General features: G+C 37.0%; 1 protein-coding gene across 4 annotated transcripts in view; it reads right to left on the reverse strand.

Moving 5' to 3' along the window:
- CAB39L (calcium binding protein 39 like) overlaps positions 1-26,699 on the reverse strand; it is a 112,506-nt gene that overhangs the window by 49,743 nt on the left and 36,064 nt on the right. For all 4 annotated transcript variants that reach the window (XM_066380908.1, XM_066380904.1, XM_066380907.1 and 1 more), the window contains 3 exons: positions 15,007-15,148; positions 10,574-10,738; positions 1,300-1,418 (listed from right to left, as the gene is read on the reverse strand). In XM_066380908.1, the coding sequence (XP_066237005.1) occupies positions 1,300-1,418; positions 10,574-10,738; positions 15,007-15,117 (395 nt within the window). In that variant the 5' untranslated portion in view covers positions 15,118-15,148. The remainder of the gene's footprint in view (positions 1-1,299; positions 1,419-10,573; positions 10,739-15,006; positions 15,149-26,699) is intronic.

Here is a 26,699-nt window from a genome sequence, read left to right on the forward strand (position 1 = left end):
TATATATTTATTATTTTAATTATTTTTGCGATAAAATAAGCATTTTGTAGCCTAAAAAAATTGAAAACAATATAAAAATATTAATTCAAACATGTTAGTATTCACTGGTGAGGACCCATATAGAATTTTGTTAAAATTACATATGTTTAAGAGTGCAGCAAGTGTTTAAGAGAATAGGAAGTGTTTATAAGAGTGTGGGAAAGGTTAATAACAGTGTGGGAAAGGTTTATAAGAGTGTGAGGAGGGTTTACAAAGCCTTAAAATACATATAAATAATAAAATAAATATAAGGTCACTACCTCGCGGATTTCCACCTGTTGCGGGGGGGTTCTGGAAGCTATCCCCCATGATAGACGAGGGGCCACTGTGTTACTTATAGGTATATGGCATCACAGGGGAGCCAAAAACCTAAAGTCTAGCCAGAAAATAGAATTCCTGATTTTTTTATTTTTTTTTTGTATTTTTCTGAAGCTGGAAACGGGGAGAGACAGTCAGACAGACTTCCGCATGCGCCTAACCGGGATCCACCCGGCACGTCCACCAGGGGGCGTCGCTCTGTCGCGACCAGAGCCACTCTAGCGCCTGGGGCAGAGGCCAAGGAGCCATCCCCAGCCCTGGCCATCTTTGCTCCAATGGAGCCTCGGCTGCGGCTGCGGCTGCGGGAGGGGAAGAGAAAGACAGAGAGGAAGGAGAGGGGGAGGGGTGGAGAAGCAGATGGGCGCTTCTCCTGTGTGCCCTGGCCGGGAATCGAACCCGGGACTTCTGCACGCCAGGCCGACGTTCTACCACTGAGCCAACTGGCCAGGGCCTAGAATTCCTGATTTTTAAAAATATGTATACTCATTTACAGATATTTCTTGAGTATTTTGAAACTACTCTTAACTTCTAAAGACTAGTGGAACAGTACAGTGATACCAAAGGGAAAGGGGGGGGGGGTAGTAAAGGGTAAGGGGTCTATAAATACATGGTGACAGTAAGAGTTTTAACCGTGGGAGGTAAAACACACAATCAATATACAGATGATGTATTATAGAAATGCATACTTGAAAATTATTTTATTAACCAATGTCACCCCCAATGAATTTAATGAAAACATATATATACAAAGATGCAAGGAAAGAATCTTGCTGTGGCCTAAGTAATCATGATGACGTAGATTTGGAGGGCTGATCTCAAGCAAGGCAAATGCCTTCACTGTGATTTCAAGAGAACCCATCATATCTCGAACGAGGCTAATGCTGTATTCGTTTAACAACTATTTTAACCTCAAACCTACTTTAAAGGAAACCATGTACCTACCCTTTGAGGAGCATAAACAGGATGTGAGGCTGAGCACTAATGTACTCCACAGTGGGACATCGAGTGCCTATCTGTCTTCTTAGGATGTTGTTAAATATCTGGGTCACATCTTTTTTGCCCTGTTAAAGAAACAACCAACCATTAGATTGTACACTTGAAACAGGTGTAGTGTGTGGCATGCAAATTGTATCGCAAAGGCTGTTTATATATACACAGGTACAAATAGCACCATCCTTATAATGTGAACTATTAATTTACTATTTAGTCAGCTGTGCGTTCAAACATTCAACACTGCCTACAAAATAGATGTAGCTCCTTTCCACAGGATTTGCACTGTGGGAAACATAGACAATTAGAAGTCTATTTCTCACAGCCATAAATGAAATGACACAGAATATAAATAGCAGTGACTATGACCTAACTGAATTCATTTTTTACCTTTTAGCTTTATACAAGAAAATTATAATATTTTTCAACCTTCAGAAATAAGAAGGGAAAATAGATTAAAAATATTTTAAGCGGCCCTGGCCGGTTGGCTCTGCGGTAGAGCGTCAGCCTGGCGTGCGGGGGACCCGGGTTCGATTCCCAGCCAGGGCACAAAGGAGAAGCGCCCATTTGCTTCTCCACTTCCCCCCCCTCGTTCCTCTCTGTCTCTCTCTTCCCCTCCCGCAGCCAGGGCTCCATTGGAGCGGGGATGGCCCGGGCGCTGGGGATGGCTCCTTGGCCTCTGCCCCAGGCGCTAGAGTGGCTCTGGTCACAGCAGAGCGTCGCCCCCTGGTGGGCAGAGCATCGCCCCTGGTGGGCGTGCCGGGTGGATCCCGGTCGGTCGGGCGCATGCGGGAGTCTGTCTGACTGTCTCTCCCAGTTTCCAGCTGCAGAAAAATACAAAAAAATATATATATATATATTTTAAGCAAATGTAGGTTGCAATCAAATTATTTTTTCTTAGATACACTTCTTGGTAATTATTTCCTTCCACTTTATCCATTCCCCTCCCACCTTCCTGCATTAAAAAGAAATGTGTGCTTTCTATTAGATGGATATATTTGACTTAGGTGATCATAAGAAGTCCCATCTAACCTAGATGACAGAAGGGACCACTCATTCCTGGTAAGTAGCGTGAGTCAGAGAAACTGGAGCCAATTTTGGGTAGGGCTTCTTTAGAGTCCTCATGTATAAGACCTCCACTCACACACCTTACAACTTGAGGTTAGCCTGCTTCTCCAAATGAAGCTCCTATTGAACTGGAGGTTTTAATACGAAAAATAAGGACAAGAATGACATTCCATTTTCAATTACTACTTCCCTAATTCTGGCCTTCATCTATCAGATGAATTGGTAGTGTCTTTCAGTTATACCCTCCACTTCAAAGCATACTTCACTGTGCAGAGTGAGCTAGCTAGAAATGCAAGTTCAATCACGCCATTCTTTTCTCTTGAGCTCTTTTACTCAGAAAAACTTTCAACAGCTTCCATGACCCTTGCCTACCTCTCCAGTCATCTCCCTCACTTTCCAGTTTTTACTTCAAGTTCTATTAATACCAAATTGCTGTCTTACATATACTTATACATAATCTTTTATGCTTCTATACCTTGTTTACGCCCTTGTTTGTGCTCAATGCTTTTCCTTCCTTTGTTTTTCTAGCAAATTCTTATTCATCCTTTAAGATTCAGTTCAGGAGCATTTACTTCTCGGATAACTGCCCTCTCCACATTACAACTTTGCCTACATCAATCTGTGCCTCCTCTTCCCCCACTACCCGCATCTCTGCCTTCCCTGCCACCATGTCACAGCAGCTAACACTTAGTAAGTGCTTACTCTGTGCCAGGCCCTCATTGTAACAACCTTATAATGTACATATTATCAATAATGAAATGAAGAACTGGTGAGGTTACCTTACCTAGATGATTGTGGGAGAGCCAGGGCTTCCTCCCAATCCAGTGGAATGCATAGTCTGGGTTCTTAGCCTTCATACTAAACTGACACCTCTCTCCCTTCTATAACCGTACTCATTTCTCTTATTCCCATCACCACCCCCTCCCTGACCTCTAGCAACCACTAATCTGTTCCCCATCTCTATCATTTTGTCATTTCAAGAATGTTATGTAAATGGACCATAAAAGGTGTAACCTTTTGATTTTGGCTTTTTTCACTAAGTCATCCAAGTCATTTCTTGAGTCATCATCCAAGCTGTGGTATGTATCAACATTTATAAGTTTTTCATTCTAAGTAGCAATCTCTGGTGTGGATACACAAAGAGTTGAACCATTTACCTGTAGAAGGATTTCTAGGTTGTTTTCAGTTTTTGGCTATCACAAATAAAGTTGCTATGAACGTTTATAACTAGGTGTCATTTCTCTGTGATAAATACCAGGACTGCAATTGCTGCTACGGTAGTTGCATGTTGTTTTTAAAGAAATTGACATACTGTTTTCCAGATTGGCTATACCATTTTACATTTTCATCAGTAATGTAGTTTCTTTACATCCTTTCCAGAATTTAGTGTTGTCATTGGTTATTTTTAAATTTTTATTTATTGATTTTAGAGAGGAAGGGGGATAGAGAGAGACATCGATCTGTTGTTCCACCCATTCATGAACCCTCCTGTCTCCTGCATGTGCCCTGACTGAGGGTCAAACCTGCAGATCTGGCACATCGGAACAATGCTCCAACTGAACTACCAAGCCAGGGCTGTCATTAGCTTTTATTTTAGATGTTATGATAAGTATTTCTTGATACTATGATAGTAATTTCTCATGTTGGTCTTAATTTTCATTTCCCTAGGGAACATCATTTACAAGCAGTCCGTGGGTTACAAATGTGATTAGTTCTACAGGTTCGTTTTTAAGTTGAATTTGTATGTAAGTTAGAACAGGTATGTACACTTATCTATTAAATGCAACTTAGACAGATGTTTGCCTTAACATAGTATTTATTTTTACCTTTCTGTGCATATAAATACTTAAATTTCAAAGCTATAGAACCTATCTTGTTTGTAACCTGGGGACTGCCTGTATATGCTTGTAGCTATCTATACATTCCTCTTTGGTAAAATGTCTCTTTATGTCTTTTGCCCATTTTCTATTTGGGTTGCTTTTTTTTACACTATTAAATTTTGAGAGTTCTTTACATATTCTAGATTCTTCTTTTTTTTGTCACATATGTGTTTAAAGTGTTTTCTCCCAGTCTGTAGCCTGTCTTTCCATCCTATTACCAGAATCTTTTGCAGAGGAAAAATTCTGAATTTTGATAAAACCCATTTGATAAATTTTTGTTTTTTAGTTAAGCATTTCATACCCATTTTGATGTAGATATTTTCTCAGTCACCCAACAAGAAGTAGGAGTCACTCAGCTAGTTTCTGGACTTTTCTCAGAGGCAATTTCTCTACGTGTAACTAGACATTCTATACTTCCCACAGGAGTAGAGACATTCAGGAGCCTCCTATGTTGCCATCTTGGCCCAGCATCCCAGTAATATTTTTAAAATTACATTTATTGGAATAACATTAGTTAATAACAAATTTTAGGTGTACAACATTACAATACACCATCTTACTCTATTGTGGCTCATCACATGATGTCTAGTCTCCTCTGTCACCCTCTTTACCCTCTTCATCCTCCCCACAACCCTCTTCACCTCTGATAACCAACATTCTGTTGTCTGTATATATGAGTTTAGGTATTTTTGTTTGTTTGTTCAGTTGTTGCTTTTCATTTTATATTCCATATATGAGTGAAATCATATGGATCTTGTCCTTTTCTAGCTGCTTTATTTCACTTAGCACAATAATCTCAAGATCCATTCATGTTGTCCCAATAGCAACATTTCATCTTTTTTATGGCTGAGTAGTATTCCATATTCTTCATCCAATCATTGGTAGAAGAAAACCTAGGTTGTTTCCATATCTCAATTATTGTAAATAATGCTGAAATGAACACAGGGGTACATATATCTTTACAAACAAGTGTTTTCAAATTTTTGAGTAAAACTTTTGCACAGCAAAAGAAACAATCAACAGAACAAAAAAAGCAGCCAACTGAATGGGAGAAAATATTTGCAAATGATACCTCTGATAAAGGGCTTAAATCCAAAATATATAAAAAGTCACACAACTTAATAACAAAAAAATTAATAACCCAATTAAAAAATAGGCAGACCTGAATAGACACTGTTCAAAGGCAAACATACAGATGGCCAACAGATGTATGAAAAGATGCTCAACATTAGTAGTTATAAGGAAAATAAAAATCAAAACCACAATGACATACTCACACTTGTTAGAATGACTATCAAGAAGATGAGAAATAACAAGTATTGGAGAGGATATGGAGAAAAAGGAACCTTTGTACATTGCTGATGGGAATGTAAATTGATTCAGTAATTTTTTAAATGGTACAATTCAATGTTTTTTTTATCATACATTGTTGGTGAGGATGTAAAGCAATCTAATAATACCTGACTGATGTTCTAGAATCCCACATTGAGAAATAATCCTATATAACAATCTTAAGTACAGGAAAAAAGTGTTAGGCACAGAGATCTTTATAGTAGTGATAATAAAGAGTTAGAAAGTCCAGAATTAGTCATGGTTAAATAAACTATAGTATATCTAATGGGCATAAATAAAGTGGAACATCAAAATGTTGACAATGAGCCTGACTAGGCAGTGGCACAGTGGATAGAGCACTGGACTGGGATGCACAGGACCCAGGTCACTGGCTTGAAACCCAAGGTCATACTGGCTTGAGCCCAAGGTCACTGGCTTGAGCAAGGGGTCACTCACTCTGCTGGACCCCCCAGTCAATGCATATATGAGAAAGCAACTGATGAACAACTAAGGGGCCGCAACAAAGAATTGATGCTTCTCATCTCTCTCCTTTGTTGTATGTCTGTCCCTATCTGTCCCTCTCTGACTCTCTCTCTGTCTCTGTCAAAAAAAAAATGTTGATAATGATTAAATATAAGAAATATCTATGACTATACGCTACTTTCATGTCATTTCCTGGAGAGAGATACATAAATAGAGGCAGTAGGATAACCAACTTGTGCAGGTTGGGGGCCCCTGAATCTGCATGGCAGAGTATCTCTTTGACAAGCACACCCACAGAGACAGTAAAGACAGCTAAGCCTTAGGCTGGCTTCCCATAGCCATGGGGGTAACTTCCATGGTCACCAAAGTAGTACATGCAATCTGGAGTTACCTTTACTTTTTCTGTAAGTTGTACCAAATCATCTACTAATGTTCTTTCATTTTTACCATCCCTTCAAATAAAGTAATTAGTATACACCACCCCCACCAAAAAAGAGAGGTGTGAAAATAGGGAAAATGGGAGTAGAGAAAGTAAAGAAGAAAGGAAGAAAAAGGATTTAAAAGAAGGAGAGACAGGCACATCAGAAAGCAAATTACCGGTATATTTTTTTTAAGAAAAAACACTATATAAAAATCCAAATTTTAATAGAAAAATTAAGAGGTGAGTTTTCAATTTAAAAGGATATGTTAAAATCAGATGGTCTCATAATTTAAAAATACTAAAAAATGTTCATACTACATGAATTTCATTTATACAGATGTTAAAGAATATATTTATTGTATAAACTAAATATGTAAGTTTAAATGAAATAAGTCTTCTGTTTTGTTCAAACCTTTCTACATTCCACAGTAATACTACAGAATATCAGTCTTCTTTGAAATGTCATAAGAGCGTGTTTTTCATACTTCCCAGTAAAATGTCACAAGAACATTTCCATATAGCAATCCAGTAAACAGTAGAAATGAAGCTCCATAGAACTCTATCCAACTTTTACACAGAGGAAAACATTCTTCTAATTTATTAGTGATTGTATGCAAAGTCAAAGAAAGTCCCTGTGGATAACAAAACAAGCTCTGCTACAAGGAACAGCTTCTTCAAACAGATAAAAGCCCCAGAATGGGAAGCATTAGAGAAAATTTAAACAGGTACAGATGATGAACAATGGTCTCTAGGAAATACTATCAATAGTTACACACCAACAAATTGGACAACCTGGAAGAAATGGATATATTCCTAGAAACAATCTTCCAAGGTTGAATCAGGAAGAAACAGAAAATCTGAATAAACTAGTACTACAAATAAAATCAAATCAGTAAACAAAAATTCCCAACAAACAAAAGCCCTGGACCAGATAACTTCATAGATGAATTTTACCAGACATCCAGAAAAGAATTAATACTTTTTTTCTCAAACTATTCCAAAAATATTGAAGGAAGGGTAGGCTCCCAAACTCATTTTACAAGGCCATCATTACTCTGATATCAAAACCAGAGAAACACACTAGAAAAAAACCCCCACGATAGGCCAGTATCCCTGATGATCTAAGATGAAATATCCTCAAAAAAATATTAGCAAACTGAAATCAGCAACATATTAAAAATATCATATACCATGATCAAGTGGAATTTATTCCTAGGATGTGAAAATGATTCAGTATATGCAAATAAATTAATGTGATATACCATATAAACAAACTGAAGGACAAAAATTGTATGATCATATCAATAGATAAGGAAAAAGCATCAGATAAAATTCAACATCCATTTATAATAAAAACTTTCAGCAAAGACTGATCTGTGGTGACACAGTGGATAAAATATTGACCTGGAATGCTGAGGTCACCAGTTTGAAACCCTGGGCTTGCACGGTCAAGGCACACATGAGAAGCAACTACTACAAGTTGATGCTTCCCACTCCCACCCCTCTATAAAATCAATAAATAAAATCTTAAAAAAAAAATCTCTCAGTAAAGTGGGGATAGAAGGAACATACCTCAATCTAATAAAGGCCAAGTAAGACAAACCCAGAGCTAATATACTCAACAGAGAAAAACTAAAAACATTTTCCTCATGATCAAGAACAAGACAAGGATGTCTACTTCTACCACTTGTATTGAACACGGTATTAGAAGTCTTAGGGAGAGCAATTAGACAAGAAAACAAAATAAAAAGCATCCAATTTGGAAAGCAAGAAGTAAAACTGTCATTATTTGCAGATTATATAATACTATATAGAGAGAACCCTAAAAACTCCACCAAATAAAAACCTATTAGAACTAATAAAAGATTCAGTAAAGTAGCAGGATACAAAGTTAAACTGAGAAATCAGTTGCATTTTCATACACCAACAATGAAATAAGAGAAATTCAGATAACAATCCAATTTACAATTGCATCAAAAAGAATAAAGTACGTAGGAATAAATTCTACCAAGGAGGTAAAAGATCTGTACTCAGAAAACTATACTGCTCACAAAAATTAGGGGATATTCTATAGCTTCATATTCATTTTGAAATATCCCCTAACTTTTGTGAGCAGTATATTAAGACATTGAAGAAAGAAACTGAAGAAGACAAAAACAGACGAAAGGATAAACTGTGTTCATGGACTGGAAGAAGTGAACATTGTTAAAATGTCAATACTATGCAAAGTGATCTACAGATTCAGTGAAACCCCTATCAAAATACCAGTGGCATTTTTCACAGACTAGAACAAATAATCCTAAAATTTATATGGCAGCACAAAAGACCCTGAATAGCTAAACCAATCTTGAGGAAAAAGCAGAACTACGCTGGAGGTAACAAGCTACCTGATATCTGATTATACAACGGCATGTACTGGCACTAAAACAGACATGTAGATCAACGGAACAGGATTGAAGACCCAGAAAAAACCCCACACCGATAAGGTCAATTAATCTATGGCAAAGGGGGCAGGAATATACAATCGGGTAAAAATGGTCTCTTCAATAAACAGTGTTGGGAAAACTAGACAGACATGCAAAAGTATGAACGGTATTATTTTCTTGTACTATTATATTCAAGAATAAAATAAAAATGAATTAAAAACTTAAATCTAAGACCTGAAAACATAAAACTCCTAAAAGAAACCACTGGTTACTGCTACTCTTTGACATAGCTCTTAGTAACATATACTTTCTTAGATATGTCTCTTCAGGAAAGAGAAACAAAGAAAAAATAAACAAACGGGAGTACATCGAACTAAAGTGTTTTTGTACAATGAAGGACACCATCAACAACATGAAAAGACAGCTTACTGAATGGAAGAAGATATCTGCCAATGACACATCTGATAAGGAATTAAAATCCAGTATATATAAGGAACTCATACAACTCAACATCACAAAAGCAAACAATCCAATTGCAAAAATGGGCAGAACACCTGAATATACACATTTCTCAAGAGGACATACAAATGGCCAATAGGCATGAAAAGATGCTCAATATCACTAATCTTCAGTGAAATTAAATTAAAACCATAATGTAAATTAAATAAAAACCATAATGAGATATTATCTTACACCTGTCAGAATGGCTATCAAAAAATCAACAAAGTAGAGAGATTGTGGAAAAAAAGGAACCCTTGTGCACTGTTGGTGGGATCATACATTGGTACAGTCACTAGGGAAAACAGTCTGAAGGTTCTTCAAAAAAATTAAAAATAGAACTACCATATGACCCAGTAATTCTACTTTTGGGTATTTACCTGAAGAAATCCACAATACTAATTTGAAAAGACATATATAACCTTATGTTCATTGCAGCATTATCTAAAATAGCCAAGATATGGAAGCAATCTAAGTGTCCATTAATAGATGAATGCATAAAAAAGTGGTTCATATATATATATATATATATAATGGAATATAAATCAGCCATAAGAAAAAATGAAATCTTTCCATTTGTGAAAACATGGCTAGACCTAGATGGTATTATGCAAAGTGAAATAAGTCAGACAGACAAATACCAAAAGATTTCACTTATACGTGGAATCTAAAAAACAAAATAAATAAACAAAATAGATACAGAGAACAAAATGATGGTTGCCTGATGGGAGAGCTGTTGGGGGGGAAAAGGGGAAAAGATTAAGATGTACAAATTGCCAGTTATAAAATAGTCACAAAGATGTAAAGTACAGCATAGGTGAATATAGTTAATAATATTATAATAACTATGTGTGGTGTCAGACAGGCCCTAGACTCATGGGAGTGATCACTCTGTAAGTTATATAAATGTCTAATCACTATGTTGTACACCTGAAATAATATAATATTGTATGTCAACGATAATTAAAATTATTTTTTTTTAAAAAAGACTAAAGTGATTTTAGAGTTTTAGGAAAAGCTATTTTTAAATAATAAACAGTAATGAAAAATTAAGTCAAATATTGATAGTTATATATATGAAAATTGAAAAGCAGAGATATAATACACAGATAGTTTACCTCAAAATCTATCAGCTGTAGGTCGGCTATCAGTGTCACTAGCAGCCCACTATTGTAGAGTTCTTGTGCTAGCTGAGCCACAGCCTCTGTTGGGGGTTCCTTGTCACTTGTACCACAAAGAATTTCTTTCATTGCTTGCAGTGATTTCGACACTTCTTCTGAAGCCTAGTGACCAAAAAGTAGCCAAGACTTAAATGAGTAAAAATTTTCAGGCTATAAACAAATAAACAACAAAACCACTTATTAGGTCCTGTTTATGATCAAAGAACACTATTATAAACAAAAATCATTTAGTAAGCACTGCTTTTCTATATTGAAAATTTAATGAAATTTATATATTTATATATACAAGATCTCTAGTATTTCTATTTAGTCAATAAAATTGGGGAAAAAAATCTTCTCTTAAACCACACTCAGACACAGTCAACTTTGCTAGTTTTTTTTGTGTTTTTTTTTGTGGCAGAGACAGAGAGAGGGACAGATAGGGACAGACAGACAGGGAAGGGAGAGAGATGAGAAATATCAATTCTTTGTTGCAGCTCCTTTAGTTATTCGTTGATTGCTTTCTCATATGTGCCTTGATCGGGGGGCTACAGCAGACCGAGTGACCCCTTGCTCAACCCAGTGACCTTGAGCTTGAGCCTTGCTAGGAATTGATTCTAAATTTAACTCTTGAAAATTAAATTACTCTATTTTAAAGACTTATCATTAGCTACTAGACTTTAAAGCATTTGCTAAGGATTTTCAACAAATCCTTATTTTTCTGATTTTTTTTAATGGACAAAGGTTAATCATAAGTTATCAAAACCCATAAACTTTCTTTGTCAGTCCACTTTTCCCTCACACACAGTCATGATCTTTTTTGCTATAAAATTTAAAAAACTCACTACATTTAAAGAATATTAGAAAAATCCATAGAGGTAAAAAGTAGATCAGCACATGCTAGGGCCTGGTGAGGGTGGAATGAGAAATGACTGCTAAGGGGGATAGAGTTTCTTTTTGGGGTAATAAAGACATTCCGTAATTAGATTGTGGTGATGATTGTACAACCTTGAGAGTATACTAAAAATCACCAAATTGCACACTTAAATGGTAGATTATAAGGTATGCAAATTAAACCTCAATAAAATGTTTTTAAAAAATTAATACAGGTAAGAAGAGGAAAATAGGCCAATTAGCTAACAATTTGGTGACCATTAAAAATATATATATACCGTTGCCACATGTTCCTCCTTGGGACAGTGTAAGACCTGCCAGGAGGGCAGAGATGAGGGGGGTAGCTGAGGCCCCATGTGCATGGACTGATTCCTGGACTATGACCAGAGGGGCACTGGCTCCTTTGTTGGATGGACTTACAGATTTTGGACAATGTGAAATACCCTGATGGGGGTGGGGGGCGGCTTTGCTGGAATCACTCCCCTGCCACGGGAAGCTTTTCAAACGGCTAGAAAGAAGGCCGAGGACATTTTGTGCTTTTGGCAAAGTGCTCAGAGACTGATGAAATGTAATTTTGTAATTGTTGAAATTGTATGATTTGTCATGTTGTTGTAATTTGTGTAATGTGCCTAATTTCCTTGTGCAGGAATACCTTTTAGATTGTGAAGCGAGCAAAAGGGGTGCAATGTTGGTCAAATAAGTTTGTAAATATGATATATGTGTTTGCTCGCTTAGAGTTTGCATTGGGTGTGGGGGACAGGCTGTAAGCAGGCCAGGGCCGTTATAGCCTAAGGCTTAACTTTAATACTAAGCCTTTCCCACCCTAAATGACTTTGTATAAGAGACTTCCTTGTTTGTATATTGGATTAAAGGTTTTGATTTCTACACTATAAAATGGGGCAGACCAGGAGCTTGCTCTCTCTTGGTTCCTGAGATTAGCATTAGAGAGAAGAGCAGAGAAAGGCCACGTGGAGGAGAGGAGAAGCAGCCAAGATGGTGGAGTGCTGAAGGAGAAGCCAGTTTGTGCAGAGAGAAGGAGATAGGGAACAGAGGTGAATAAGGCTGGTGAGGTACAACCCTTTGATTCTAGAAAACTCGGATAAGTCAGTGGCTTTGGGAGCCCTGAATGGAAAGGGAAGTGTTTTCCCACTGTGGTGCAAGCTAGGATTAAAGCTAATGGCGAACCCCCCACCACCAAAATTAAAAAAAAAAATATATATATATATATATACATATATATATAAAGTATAGTATTCTAATCATTATAATTAAAGAAGGGAATAAGCAGAGTAAGGCAATAAAAAATAATTCATCATAATGTGATACTACTTAAAAAATAATTTCCAGATTTTATGATCTGACTGAAGCAATCCTTAATTTATTAAACATTGGAAGTTTCCTAAATTGTGATATATATCCACAGAAGTGTACTTTAAACATATATAGGTAAAAATAATAAAGCAAACACGTGTTTGACCGTAATACAGGTCAAGAAAACAATATTTTAAGTACACTAGAACAGTGGTCCCCAACCTTTTTTGGGCCATGAACCAGTTTAATGTCAGAAAATATTTTCACGGACTGGCCTTTAGGGTGGGATGGATAAAAGTATCACGTGACCGAGACAAGCGTCAAGAGTGAGTCTTAGATGGATGTAACAGAGGGAATCTGGTCATTTTTAAAAAATAAAACACCGTTCAGACTTAAATAAAAATAAAACGGGGCCCTGGCTGGTTGGCTCAGTGGTAGAGTGTCGGCCTGGCGTGCAGAAGTCCCGGGTTTGATTCCCGGCCAGGGCACACAGGAGAAGCGCCCATTCGCTTCTCCACCCCTCCCCCTCTCCTTCCTCTCTGTCTCTCTCTTCCCCTCCCGCAGCCGAGGCTCCACTGGAGCAAAGATGGCCCGGGCGCTAGGGATGGCTCCTCGGCCTCTGCCCCAGGCGCTAGAGTGGCTCTGGTCGCAACAGAGCGACGCCCCGGAGGGGCAGAGCATCGCCCCCTGGTGGGCAGAGTGTCACCCCCTGGTGGGCGTGCCAGGTGGATCCTGGTGGGGCGCATGTGGGAGTCTGTCTGACTGTCTCTCCCCCTTTCCGGCTTCAGAAAAATATAGAAAAAAACAACAACAAAAAAAACCGGAAATAATGTAAGTTATTTATTCTTTTTCTTTCTTTTTTTTTTATTTTATTTATTTATTTATTCATTTTAGAGAGGAGAGGGAGAGACAGAGAGAGAGAGAGGAGAGACAGAGAGAGAAGGAGGGGAGGAGCTGGAAGCATCAACTTCCATATGTACCTTGACCAGGCAAGCCCAGGGTTTTGAACCGGCAACCTCAGCATTTCTAGGTCGACGCTTTATCCACTACGCCACCACAGGTCAGGCTATTTATTCTTTTTCTACGGACCGGTACTGTTCCACGGCCCGGGGATTGGGGACCAGTGCCCTAGAAGTTACCTGAAGGGCCTCTTTCAGCCTAGAGGTAAATTTTATGTCTTTAATGAAAATCATTTATTCACTTTTAATTGTAGTTTTCTTTTTTTTTTTTTTTGTATTTTTCTGAAGCTGGAAATGGGGAGAGACAGTCAGACAGACTCCCACATGTGCCCAACCGGGATCCACCCGGCACGCCCACCAGGGGCAATGCTCTGCCCACCAGGGGGTGATGCTCTGCCCCTCTGGGGCGTCGCTCTGCTGCGACCAGAGCCACTCTAGCGCCTGGGGCAGAGGCCAAGGAGCCATCCCCAGCGCCCAGGCCATCTTTGCTCCAATGGAGCCTTGGCTGTGGGAGGGGAAGAGAGAGACAGAGAGGAAGGAGGGGGGAGGGTGGAGAAGCAAATGGGCGCTTCTCCTATGTGCCCTGGCCGGGAATCGAACCCGGGTCCCCCGCACACCAGGCCGACGCTCTACCGCAAGCCAACCGGCCAGGGCTAATTGTAGTTTTATTACCTATGTTTGCAGCCCAAAACCATGTACTATACTTCCACTGATTTGTAATAGTACCTGTACCTTTTTATTATTTCATTCTTTCACTTGACAACATATTTATGAGATTTATCCATGCTGCTGCATGTAAGCAGCACTTATTTAATTTTCATTGCTCTGTAGTATTCCAACAAGGAGGGACTACTTACTTCAATTAATGGACATTTGGGTTGTTTGCATTGAGAGGCTATTATGAACAACACAATGCTGTGAGCATTCTTGTACATGCATTCTGGGCCTGTGTTCAAGATATTTCTAGAGTTTATACCTAGCAGAAACATGCATACCTTTCTATCTAACAGATAAAATACTAAACTGGTTTCTAAAAACCAATTTATACTTTATCACTCACAGTGAATCATGCTTGCACATAAAACCTGACATCAATTTAAATGCATTTATAGCGTCCCTATGTGTCTCATCACAGACCATATTTGGGGTACTTTATTAAACTTTTAGGTTGGCTTTGGTCTTGGAATACATATATTTTAATACTGATGTTATTGTTTTAGCTCATACCTTGTCTGTCTTTTTGTCTTGCTTTTCCAAAGTGGCTAAGTTTTCTTTCAGAATTTTCACAATTTCTGCTGGATTTTTATGTGATTTACTAAACAAAGGCATTTTTTTCATCTGTGGAAATCTCTTCTTCCTTTATGGAGTGCTAAAAACAAACAAAAATCATGAATTGAGCTCTTAGCATGATTAAATTGTTAAAATAATAAGTTTTCAATTTAGTAATTTGAAACATTAAAGTCCAACTAAAATGAGTTTCATCATGTATTATGCCAAATTTAAATGCACACAAAATATTTTTAAAACTTGACCTAAAACTTTTCCCTTACAGTTTAAATTTTTTCCTATGATAGAAACACAAGGATTGTGCAAGAATGGGAAAAAGAGTACCTTTAGAGAATAAGCTGATATTTAAAACTAGGTATTTGACAAAAAAGTAATGATAATGGTGATGATAATGATAATAATAGTAGATAAAATAAAACATGCAAAGTAAAATGGAATTAAGATCCATACACTATGGTAAAGCAATATTTAAAAGCAAGCGACTTCAGCTAGCCAGGCGGTGGCATAGTGGATAGAGCATCCATCTGCGATGCAGAGGACCCAGGTTTGAAACCCAAGGTCACCGGCTTGAGCACCAGCTCATCCAGCTTAAGCATGGGCTCACCAGCTTGAATGTGGGGTCACTCGCTGGCTTGAGCGTGGGACCATAGACATGACCCCATGGTTGCTGGCTTGAACCCAAAGGTCGCTGGCTTGAAGCCCAATGTCCCTGGCTTGAGTCCAAGGTCCCTGGCTTGAGGAAGGGGTCACTTGCTCTGCTGAAGCCCCCCCTCTTCCCAGTCAAGGCACATAGGAGAAAGCAATCAATGAACAACTAAGGAGCCGTAACTTAACTGATGCTTCTCATCTCTCTCCCTTCCTGACTTTCTCTCCCTATCTGTCCCTCTCCCTAACTCTCTCTGTCAAAAATATAAATAAATAAAAGCATATTACTTCACAGTAACCACAAAATTGCCATGTAAAATTATTCAAATCTGTTCTTTACTCTTCAACTATTCAGCTAACTATGCTCACTGATGAAATGAGAACCACATAGTAGAGGGTGAGGAGAGTGGGGAAATGAGTATCAATTCTTGTTTTGAGAACATCTATTTACATAGAGCAGAGAATACCAAATATGGCTGTCATTGCCCTTATTTACACTCAAAATGTAAGTATGAGGGGGGGAATCTTATAACTGAAGGCTCCAGTTAGTACAGGCATATTAGCAAAAATATTTATACATCAAGTATTACAGAAATATGATGTAATAAATCAAAGGCTCCCATTTACCACTGACCCAGAGATAACAACTATTATCAGTTTGGTATGTATTCCTCTTGAATTTTTTCTGAACATATAAAAATAAATATATTTTGAAACAAAAATAAAATTGTACTACAGCATTTTACAACTTTTCCCAACTTTTTATATCTTGAATATAATTTTATAAGTGCATGTTTAACTCTATAATATTTTTATAGCAGTAAAGTATTCCATTATACAAATACATTATATAATTATTATTTGGCAAGTTCTTACTAAATTTTAATTTATTTTATCAATACCCTATTGATGGACTTTTGGGTTAATTCCATTTCTGCTAGTATTTTTCTTGCTAACAGTGAAGAATATTCTATGTAAATGTGTACACAAACATGTACACCAGTTGACAGCAGCACCCTGCTGACCAACTATTCCTGTGGTGTAGCCTTGGCTATGGTTCTAAATCCCTCATCACCTAGATTCCTACTTCCTAAATTTGGTTCCCTAGTATTTGACAGATTTGTGAGTTACCTTATATCCTTCCAATAAATTCCTTCAGTATTGTTTGTGATCAAGAGAATTCCAATTAGAGCTTGACCAGGCAGAGGTGCAGTGGATAGAGCATCAACCTGGGATGCTGACGACCCATGTTTAAAACACTGAGGTCACCAGCTTGAAGCCCAAGGTCACTGGCTTGAGCAAGGGGTCACTGACTAAACTGGAGCCCCTGGTCAAGGAATTTATGAGAAGCAATCAATGTACAAATAAAGTGCCAAAATTATGGTATGAGTTGATGTTTCTTATTTTTCTCCCTTCCTGTCTGTCTCTCACTAAAAAAAAGAATTCCAATAAGATGGATATATGTTATGAAGTTGAAATCAAAACTGTTGATATAAATTTTAAGGATAAACAGAAGATGTAAAAAACATTTGATGTTTTCAGTAGTGATACCTTAACTTCCCAATGTGGGACGGTAAATGTGAGTGGGAACTTGTCCACTTTTAGGGCAAGGATATGTCTAAAAAGCAAGTTAAAGGATCCCAGTAGCCTTAAAGCTGACAGAGCAAGTTGACAGAGCGCTGAAAGATAAAGTATGCGAGGTCACATGGTGAGTCTCCGCAGGTGGTATAAGGTGCAAAAAAGAAAGAACACTGGCTTCCACTTGTTTGTATCTTCCTTGATTTCTTTTATCAATGCTTTGTAATTTTCCGAGTACAAGTCTTTAGTCTCCTTGGTTAAGTTTATTCCTAGGTACTTTATTTTTTTGGTTGTAATTGTGGAGGGGATTGTTTCCTTAATTTCTCTTTCTGACAGTTCATTGTTGGTGTATAAAAATGCCTCTGATTTCTGAGTATTGATTTTATATCCTGCCACTTTGCTGAATTCATTTATCAGGTCCAGTAGCTTTTTGACTGAGACTTTAGGGTTTTCTATATACAATATCATATCATCTGCAAATAATGATAGTTTTACTTCTTCTTTTCCAACTTGAATGCCTTTTATTTCTTCTTCTTGTCTGATTGCTGTGGCTAGGACTTCCAGGACCATGTTAAATAAGAGTGGTGAAAGGGGGCACCCCTGCCTTGTTCCTGATCTTAAGGGTATTGCTTTTAATTTTTGCCCATTGAGTATGATGTTGGCTGTGGGTTTCTCATAGATGGCTTTTATCATGTTGAGGTATGATAAAAGAAATCAAGGAAGATACAAACAAGTGGAAGCATATACCATGCTCATGGTTAGGAAGAATAAACATCATTAAAATGTCTATATTACCGAAAGCAATCTATAAATTCAATACAATACCAATTAAAATACCAATACTTCAAAGATATAGACCACATATTCCAAAAATTTATATGGAACCAAAAGAGAACACGAATAGCCTCAGCAATCTTAAAAAAGAAGAATAAAGTGGGAGGTATCACACTTCCTGATATCAAGTTATACTACAAGGCCGTTGTACTCAAAACAGCCTGGTACTGGCATAAGAACAGGCATATAGATCAATGGAACAGAACAGAGAACCCAGAAATAAACCCACAGTTCTATGGACAACTGATATTTGACAAAGGAGGTAAGGAAATACAATGGAGTAAAGACAGCCTCTTTAACAAATGGTGTTGGGAAAATTGGACAGCTACCTGCAAAAAAAAATGAAACTAGATCACCAGCTTACACCACTCACAAAAATAAACTCAAAATGGATAAAAGACTTAAATGTAGGCCGTGAAACCATAAGCATCTTAGAAGAAAACATAGGGAATAAGCTCTCGGACATCTCTCGGAGCAATATATTTGCTGATTTATCTCCACGGGGAAGTGAAATAAAAGACAGGATAAACAAATGGGACTATATCAAACTAAAAAGCTTTTGCACAGCTAAAGACAACAAGAACAGAATAAAAAGACAAACTACACAATGGGAGAACATATTTGGCAATATGTCTGATAAGGGGTTAATAACCAAAATTTATAAAGAACTTATAAAACTCAACACCAGGAAGACAAACAACCCAATCCAAAAATGGGCAAAAGAGATGAATAGACACTTTTCCAAAGAGGACATACAGATGGCCAATAGGCATATGAAAAAATGCTCAACATCACTAATCATTAGAGAAATGCAAATTAAAATCACAATGAGATATCACCTCACACCAGTCAGAATGGCGCTTATCAACAAAACAACACAGAATAAGTGCTGGCGAGGATGTGGAGAAAAGGGAACCCTCCTGCAATGCTGGTGGGAATGCAGACTGGTGCAGCCACTGTGGAAAACAGTATGGAGATTCCTCAAAAAACTGAAAATCAAACTGCCTTTTGACCCAGCTATCCCACTTTTAGGAATATACCCCAAGGACACCATAGAACGGCTCCAAAAGGAGAAATGCACCCCCATGTTTGTGGCAGCATTGTTCACAATAGCGAAGATCTGGAAACAGCCCAAGTGTCCGTCAGAGGACCAGTGGATTAAAAAGCTTTGGTACATATATACTATGGAATACTACTCAGCCATAAGAAATGATGACATCAGATCATTTACAATAACATGGATGGACCTTGACAACATTATACGGAGTGAAATAAGTAAATCAGAAAAAAAACTAAGATGAATCCATACATAGAAGGGACATAAAAATGAGACTCAGAGACATGAACAAGAATGTGATGGCAACAGGGGTGAGGGTTGGGGGGAGGGGGGAGGGGGTGAAGAAGGAGAGAGGGGTTGGGGGAGGGGAGGGGCACAAAGAAAACCAGATAGAAGGTGACAGAAGACAATTTAACTTTGGGGGAGGGGTATACAGCACAATCAAATGTCAAAATAATCTAGAGATGTTTTCTCTCAACATATGTACCCTGATTTATCAATGTCATTGCATTAAATTTAATAAAGAAAAAAAAAGAAAAGAAAAAGTAAGAACACTGTGTCTTCCCTCAAGAATAAAGTTATAAAGATGCACTAGGATTCCCTTTAATAATCAGGCCTAAAGATAAATAAAGATGAAGTATATTTAAAAGTTTATGTAATGTGGAGGTGGGTGGATGCTGAAGCACTCAGACTATTGAGCAGTGCCAGCAATCTGTTGTTTCGCACCGGGGTACTCTCAGGCACAGTATGTGATCTCTCTAAGGCTCTGTGTTCTTACCTGTAAATGGTAATAACTTCTCCTTCTTAGGATTGTTGTAAGGATTAAAGGTATGCAGAGCACCTTGCACCAGGCCTAGTAAAAATAAGGTACTCTATAATGCTTGGCTACCATTATTATAAAAAGTTCCATGAGAGTTAGTGAATTATTTCGCTATAGAGAAAGGCATAGGAATTGAGATATAGTTTTGTCTTTAAGGGTCCTAGACACTTCTAACTTCTTGAGCCACTTATACATTTTTCTTTTTTAAAAAAAATATAATTTTATTTTTTGAATGTTAAATACTTAATGTTTAAATAATTAGCATTAAAATATTTTAAAAGCTAAATGCATTTGTGTAATCGTTATCTTTCTCTATGCAGTTCTGCCGCACTAAGGAACAGATAGTTAACTGTCGGAATTTCGACTAAACATGTACTCCCTGACATGAGGATGGAGTACAAATTATGACATGGTATCACATATATAATATGATATGATTTTTATACACTACCTATTGCTCTGCTCAATTCTCACTGTAACAAGATAAATCAAATGCTAATTCCACTAAAATTACAAACATTTTCAGGATATCATGTTACTATAATAGTTAGCCACCATTTCCTAATTCACTGTATTACAACTGTTCATTTGTCTGATAATTTGTTCATTTATTCATTCACCTATTTATTGAACAAAATCTGAATAACTACTAAGCATAGGCATCTTGCTAAGCACTAGGGATAGAAAAACACAATCCCTGATCTTTAGAGCCTATTACTAAGTGAAAAAAACATTTTAGGGACAATGAGATTATATAACAGTGGGAATTAACACACAGTGTATATATAATGCCTTTAATACAGTTTTCCTCTTTTGAATTTATTATTTTAATATTTTAAATGTACCATGTTGCTGGACCAGGCGGCGGCACAGTGAATAGAGCATTGGATTGGGGCATGGAGGACCTAGGTTTGGGACCTTGAGGTCACCAGCTTGAGTGTGGGCTCATCTGGTTTGAGCAAGGCTCACCAGTGTGAGTCCAAGGTCGCTGGTTTGAGCAAGAGGTCACTCGGTCAGCTGTAGCCCCCCAGTCAAGGCACATATGAGAAAGCAATCAATAAACAACTAAGGTGCTGCAACGAAGAATTGATGCTTCTCATCTCTCTTCCTTCCTGTCTGTCTTTCCCTATCTATCCCTCTCTCTGTCTCTGTCACATACACACACAAAAAAATACCATTTTACTTTAATAACTATAACATAAAATTAGTTTAAGAATGTTTTAAATTTCATATGATCATTATTCTTCAATTCTGGAACCCATGCATTTTCCTAATGTAAGATTCATATTCGGAGGGAAATCAAAACCCATACTCTTAAACCATGCAGTCACAGCCCTCAGAGCCCCTACAGACTAATGTGAAGCTATCTTTCCTGCACTGTTCTCTTTGGACCATGGCCAGCTCCCCAACTCCAGGCTGAACACCTGCCCCCATAACTTTCAAACTTGAGGCTGCCCTTCCTATAATGGGTAACCGTGCTGGTGATTGCATGTATACACATCCAATCACATCATTTACCCCACCTTCATTTAATAAATGAGCAAACTAGCACTCAACACTACCTGCTAATAATCAGGCTTACACAAACATATGGTACTTAAACACCCATCTAGTTCTGAGTTGATAACTGATAGTTATGATTTAGAAGTTATCACTCTTATATGGGTATCATTTGTTCTATCTATAAATAAAGAGGGTACTTTTTTTTTAGTTTATTTACCTAGACATATCATTTAACTCATAATTTTCCATTTCATTCAAGATGATATCAAGAAAAACTTTGCCAAATGCCTTGAGAAGCCATTATATTTATTTGTTAATACCAGTTTGATTACCTTATTTTTTATTACATCTACATGGCTTACTAATTTTACAACTAGAAATTTTTACCTTTTGACCCCCTCCATCAGTGGTGGAACTCAATTAATTTAACAACCAGTTCTCTGCTCTAATGACTGTTTTAAGTATAAAAAATGATAAATGGAAAGGCAGCTTATTATTTCATGCATTTAATACTTAAACAAGAACAATCAAAGAGGTACACAAAACTAGATTATGTTATAAGAAAGTTTTAAAATATTAATAAAAATATTAAATAATACCTAACAAAAAACAATAAAACTGTTATTAAAATATGTCCAATGATAGCTTGTCACCCCTGGTTGTTTGGCTCTTTTTTTCTTTATGTTATATGTTTGTTTACTGAAGTAAGAAGTGCAAGGAAATTAAAATGTAGAATTTCATCAAAGGTATAACGAGTTTTGTGAAATGAATAAATAAATATTACAAGCATAGTTCTGTCAAATCTTTTTCACCTATAACTGAATAAACATTACTACGGGTACTTAGAATATGCTGTTGTGCAAATGAACATTAAAAAAGAGCAAGGAATGTAAATTTGTGATTTCCACATTGGGTGGATGCCCAGACGCCCACCTTAGAGAGAACCCTGATTACAAGTGCCATTCTAACAACTGGTTTGCCAAACTCAACAAAACATTAGGTATGGTTCTGCTGAACTGGTGTGAACTGGCTAAATCCCACTGCTGCCTTCCACCATGTCATCCATCCCCACCACAGCCCCTGACAACCACCAATCTGTTCTCTTTACCTACAAGTTTTTTGTTTTCAGATTCCACATATAAGTTAGACCAGATAGTATTTATCTTTCTCTAACTTATTTTACTTAATATAATGCCCTAAAGGTCCATCCGTTTTGTCACAAATGACAAAATTTTATTCTTATTAATGGCTGAATGATATTCCATTGTGTGTGTGTGTGGGGGGGGACACATCTGCATCCATCCATCAATGGACACTTAGGTTGTTTTCACATCTTGGCTATTGTAAATAATGCTCCAATGAACATGGGAGTATCTATATATTAGGTTCTATATACCTATATATTAGGTACTATATACTAAAATTAGTATTTTTATTTTCTTTCAATAAATATCCAGAAGTGGAATTGCTAGATTGTATAATTGTTTTAAATTTTTTGAGGTACCTCCATAATGTAAAAGTGGGTTATTAATGAAAGAACATCATATTTTAAATTAGGCCATATACAGTGAGCTCTAGGTTATTCATCACTTGTCCACATTCACTCTGAATCTTAAATGCCTCATATCCATCATAGCCAAAACCAAAATGAGTAAGATGGAGACAAAATGAGGGATTCCTGAAAATGTGCCTTCTGGGGATAAACTGGTTGTAGTAATTTTTTCATAAGTCTGCCTCAGGAGTGAAGAACATACATTATATTTCAGCAAAGCAGGAAATAGGGATAAGAAAAGATGCCACGTTAGTCCAATAGACTGACACCAGAGGAATGTCTGTGGGGCACGGGCACCAGCCTGGGCCTCGCACGGCAGCCTGCCCCTAGCGTCAGAGCTGACTGCGGGCCATGCCGCACACAGATCAGTGAACTGACTCCGGCCCTGCTGTACTTTTCCACTCTCAAGAGTAAATAAACAGAATGAACAACACAAAACATAGGTTCTATTGAAAGGGGATAAAACCAGACAAAAAAATGAGAGAAGTGCCCTGTGGACTTGGACAGGAAAGGTTGCTCCCCAAATTAATTCCCTGGTGGAGACAGCACACACATAACTGAAGAACAAGAAAAGAATTTAGAAAAAAAGAGAGTTGGCCAAGATAAAAGATCAAAAATACATGCAAGTACACAAATATTACTCCCTCCCACCCAATGCAGCATGACATTCCAAATCTGTATAGAGCAGAAATGACCCCATAGAAAATTGATTGAGAACAAATGAAAAGTAAAAAAATTAATTAGTCTACACATATTTATTTATTATATGTGTATATACATATATATATTATATATACAAATACATACATCATTGGCAGGACATGTGGGAGAGTGAGAATCTACAATATATTTATTGAATATCTATAATGCTCTAGGCACTGAACTAGAAAATTCAAAGTGAGTAAGTCTCAGAGGGCTCATAACGCAGTAGGAGACAGACACACAAAGAATTTAACCAGAATGCCAGAAAAGGTCAAAGAAACTAAGATGATGGAGACAAGATACTAAGTGTGTGTGTGTGTTCATACACACATACTATATATAGAGATATGGATATATTATAATTACATATTATAGAGTTATGGAGAAGATAAAGTGTTGTCTTATAAAAATAGATATTACAACAATGGGATGAGTGGAAAGAAGCCAGTAACAAAACAAAAGGAACTAAAAAATGGAGCAGAAGCAACACTCAAGGATTTAACAGCTTGAGCAGATAAAAGATCGAAACCTGGTCATTTAAAGGATTTTTCTCATTGAGATAAATAATGAGACTCTGAAATTATCTTGTGGCTTTAAAAAAAAATTAACATTCCTTTTCAAAGCTCATTCCTACAAAATGACCTTAAGAAAAAAGGGGAAAAAAATTAAGTCACCTTTCGACTTCCATAAACCTAAATGTCATAGCACCATGGAGATAATCCACAGTGTTCTAATAGGGGAAATCTCCAACCTCATACATAATTAAATCTCTAGCCAACATATTTATGTGTTAATAAATTGTGTACACTTACTAAAAATTTTACAAAAGGAGATGAGATGAAATCAAACCCACAAGAATTCAACAAAATAAATGCTAAAAATCAGAAACAGTTCTTGAGGGGGAGCCTTGATATCATTGGCAGGACATGTGGGAGAGTGAGAATCTACAATTTTAATTAATTCAGATGGGAATAAAAAATAAATAAGAATTCAACTAGATAAGTTAAAAAGGAAACCACTCCAAGAGCCTCCAAGAAAATAAGGATGGAAACTACTGAATCAGAAAAGTAAAAGAAGGATATCTCTGGGAGCTACCATGTTTCCCTATGTATAAGACACACTTTAATTTTGGCGCCCAAGATTTGAAAGAAATAAAAAACGTATTACATAAAGTTATTGAACTCAAGTTTTATTCATCATAAAATTCATACAACTCCTCATCACTGTCAAAACTCCCATCCATTAGCTTGTACTCTTCTGTGTCTGATGACAAATCAGTCTTCAACAAGCGCAAAAACAAGTTTGAAAAAGCAGGAAATATAAGTAAAAAAATCTGCAGCCACTGTATAAGACGCACCCAGTTTTTAGACCCCAAATTTTTCAGAAAAGGGTGCGTCTTATACATGGGAAAATATTTGGTCCCTGTTTCTTCTGATGATAAGTACGTCTGATCTATTTCCCACTCCACTTTACCAAAAGGGTGGGGAAAGGACCCAAGTGTGGCCAGAGCATTTCTTTCACTGTCCTGGCAATAGCAATTGACTCATAAATGGATTATGACAAGGTCAACAAAATCGAAATGCTTCAATAGGACTTTTTGCCTAGGTATTTTAATTTAATTTAGTTTAAATAAAAATATTTGGGACATACAGAGGACAATGTAACATGTTCCCTTTGACCACCTAGGGCAGTGGTTCTCAAACACTTTGAACTCGGGGCGCATTTAAAATCCTAAAAATAATTGTAGGCGCACTATATACAAATTTCTGAGAAATATGTTATAATAATTAAGTCAAACATTAAAGAAATATATAAAGTCCAAGTGTGCTTTTATGGTAATTAAGTGAAATAAATGTAAAAAAATAAATTTATTCTGACATTAAAAAACATTTTTATGTTGCATATTTTGAGTTATGCTTTTTGAAATTCATAAAAAAGAGGGGTTAAAAATTTTTAAAAAGACAAAGAAGTTATCTTTTTATATATATAGATACATTCTTAGTAAGATTTAGTAAATCTGGCAGGTCCCGGAGTGAATGTATTAAGTTTTTTCATTCTTGTGTTTATGAGAAATATGAGCCCGATGTGTCCTAGTGATTTCTTCAATGTTTGGGCATCTATTTGAAAGGCAAACTCTCATTTCCTCGTCAATACATTGAAGAATTCCTGTCTTTTTACTCTTAATGTGTTGAGTGGAGAAAACCCCCACCATACATATCATCTTAACTTTACACCAAACAAAGGATAGAAGAAACTTGCCTCCAGTCTTTCCAGGGAACATGGGGGTAGTGTAAACAATCCAGCACCACAGCTTAACAGTCTTTTGCAACCTAATTACACAAGTGAGGTGGGGGGTTGGGCAGACTGTCAGCTTACAGCCAATTCCCCACACTCTGTCCCTCAAAAATCTAAACTCCAAAAAACTATTGGTTTTTTGGTCCCCAACAGGCACATATTTTTCTGGAATACCATAGGGTATACCTGTAAATCTTCTAGGGCACACACTTTGAGAACCACTGACCTATGTTAAAAACTAAAAACCACTAAAGCTACCCCCTTAGTACAACTCACTGATCCTATTCCTTTCTGGCTCATACTGTGCCTATTTATCATTTATCCTTCCTATTTATGTTGTCACATTTTACTAACTTTTCTAGACAATATATAATATTGTGTATGCTTTGGCTTTATATAAATTAATATTTTTCCTTCTCAACATTATGTTAATAGATTTGTGTTGATACACAAAATCTCTAGTTTATTCATCTTCCCTGCTTTATAGCATCTCACAAAATGACTATGTCACAATTTACTTCTCAATTCTCTGAGTTCTAATTGTTTTCAATTGTTTACACTTACAAACATGATTGTAATATAGATTCTTTTGCATGTCTACTTATACATGTGTATGAGAATTTCTCTAGGGCACTGGTTTCAACCTC

The sequence above is a fragment of the Saccopteryx leptura genome, chromosome 4 (genome assembly GCF_036850995.1).
Source record: "Saccopteryx leptura isolate mSacLep1 chromosome 4, mSacLep1_pri_phased_curated, whole genome shotgun sequence".
NCBI lineage: Eukaryota > Metazoa > Chordata > Mammalia > Chiroptera > Emballonuridae > Saccopteryx > Saccopteryx leptura.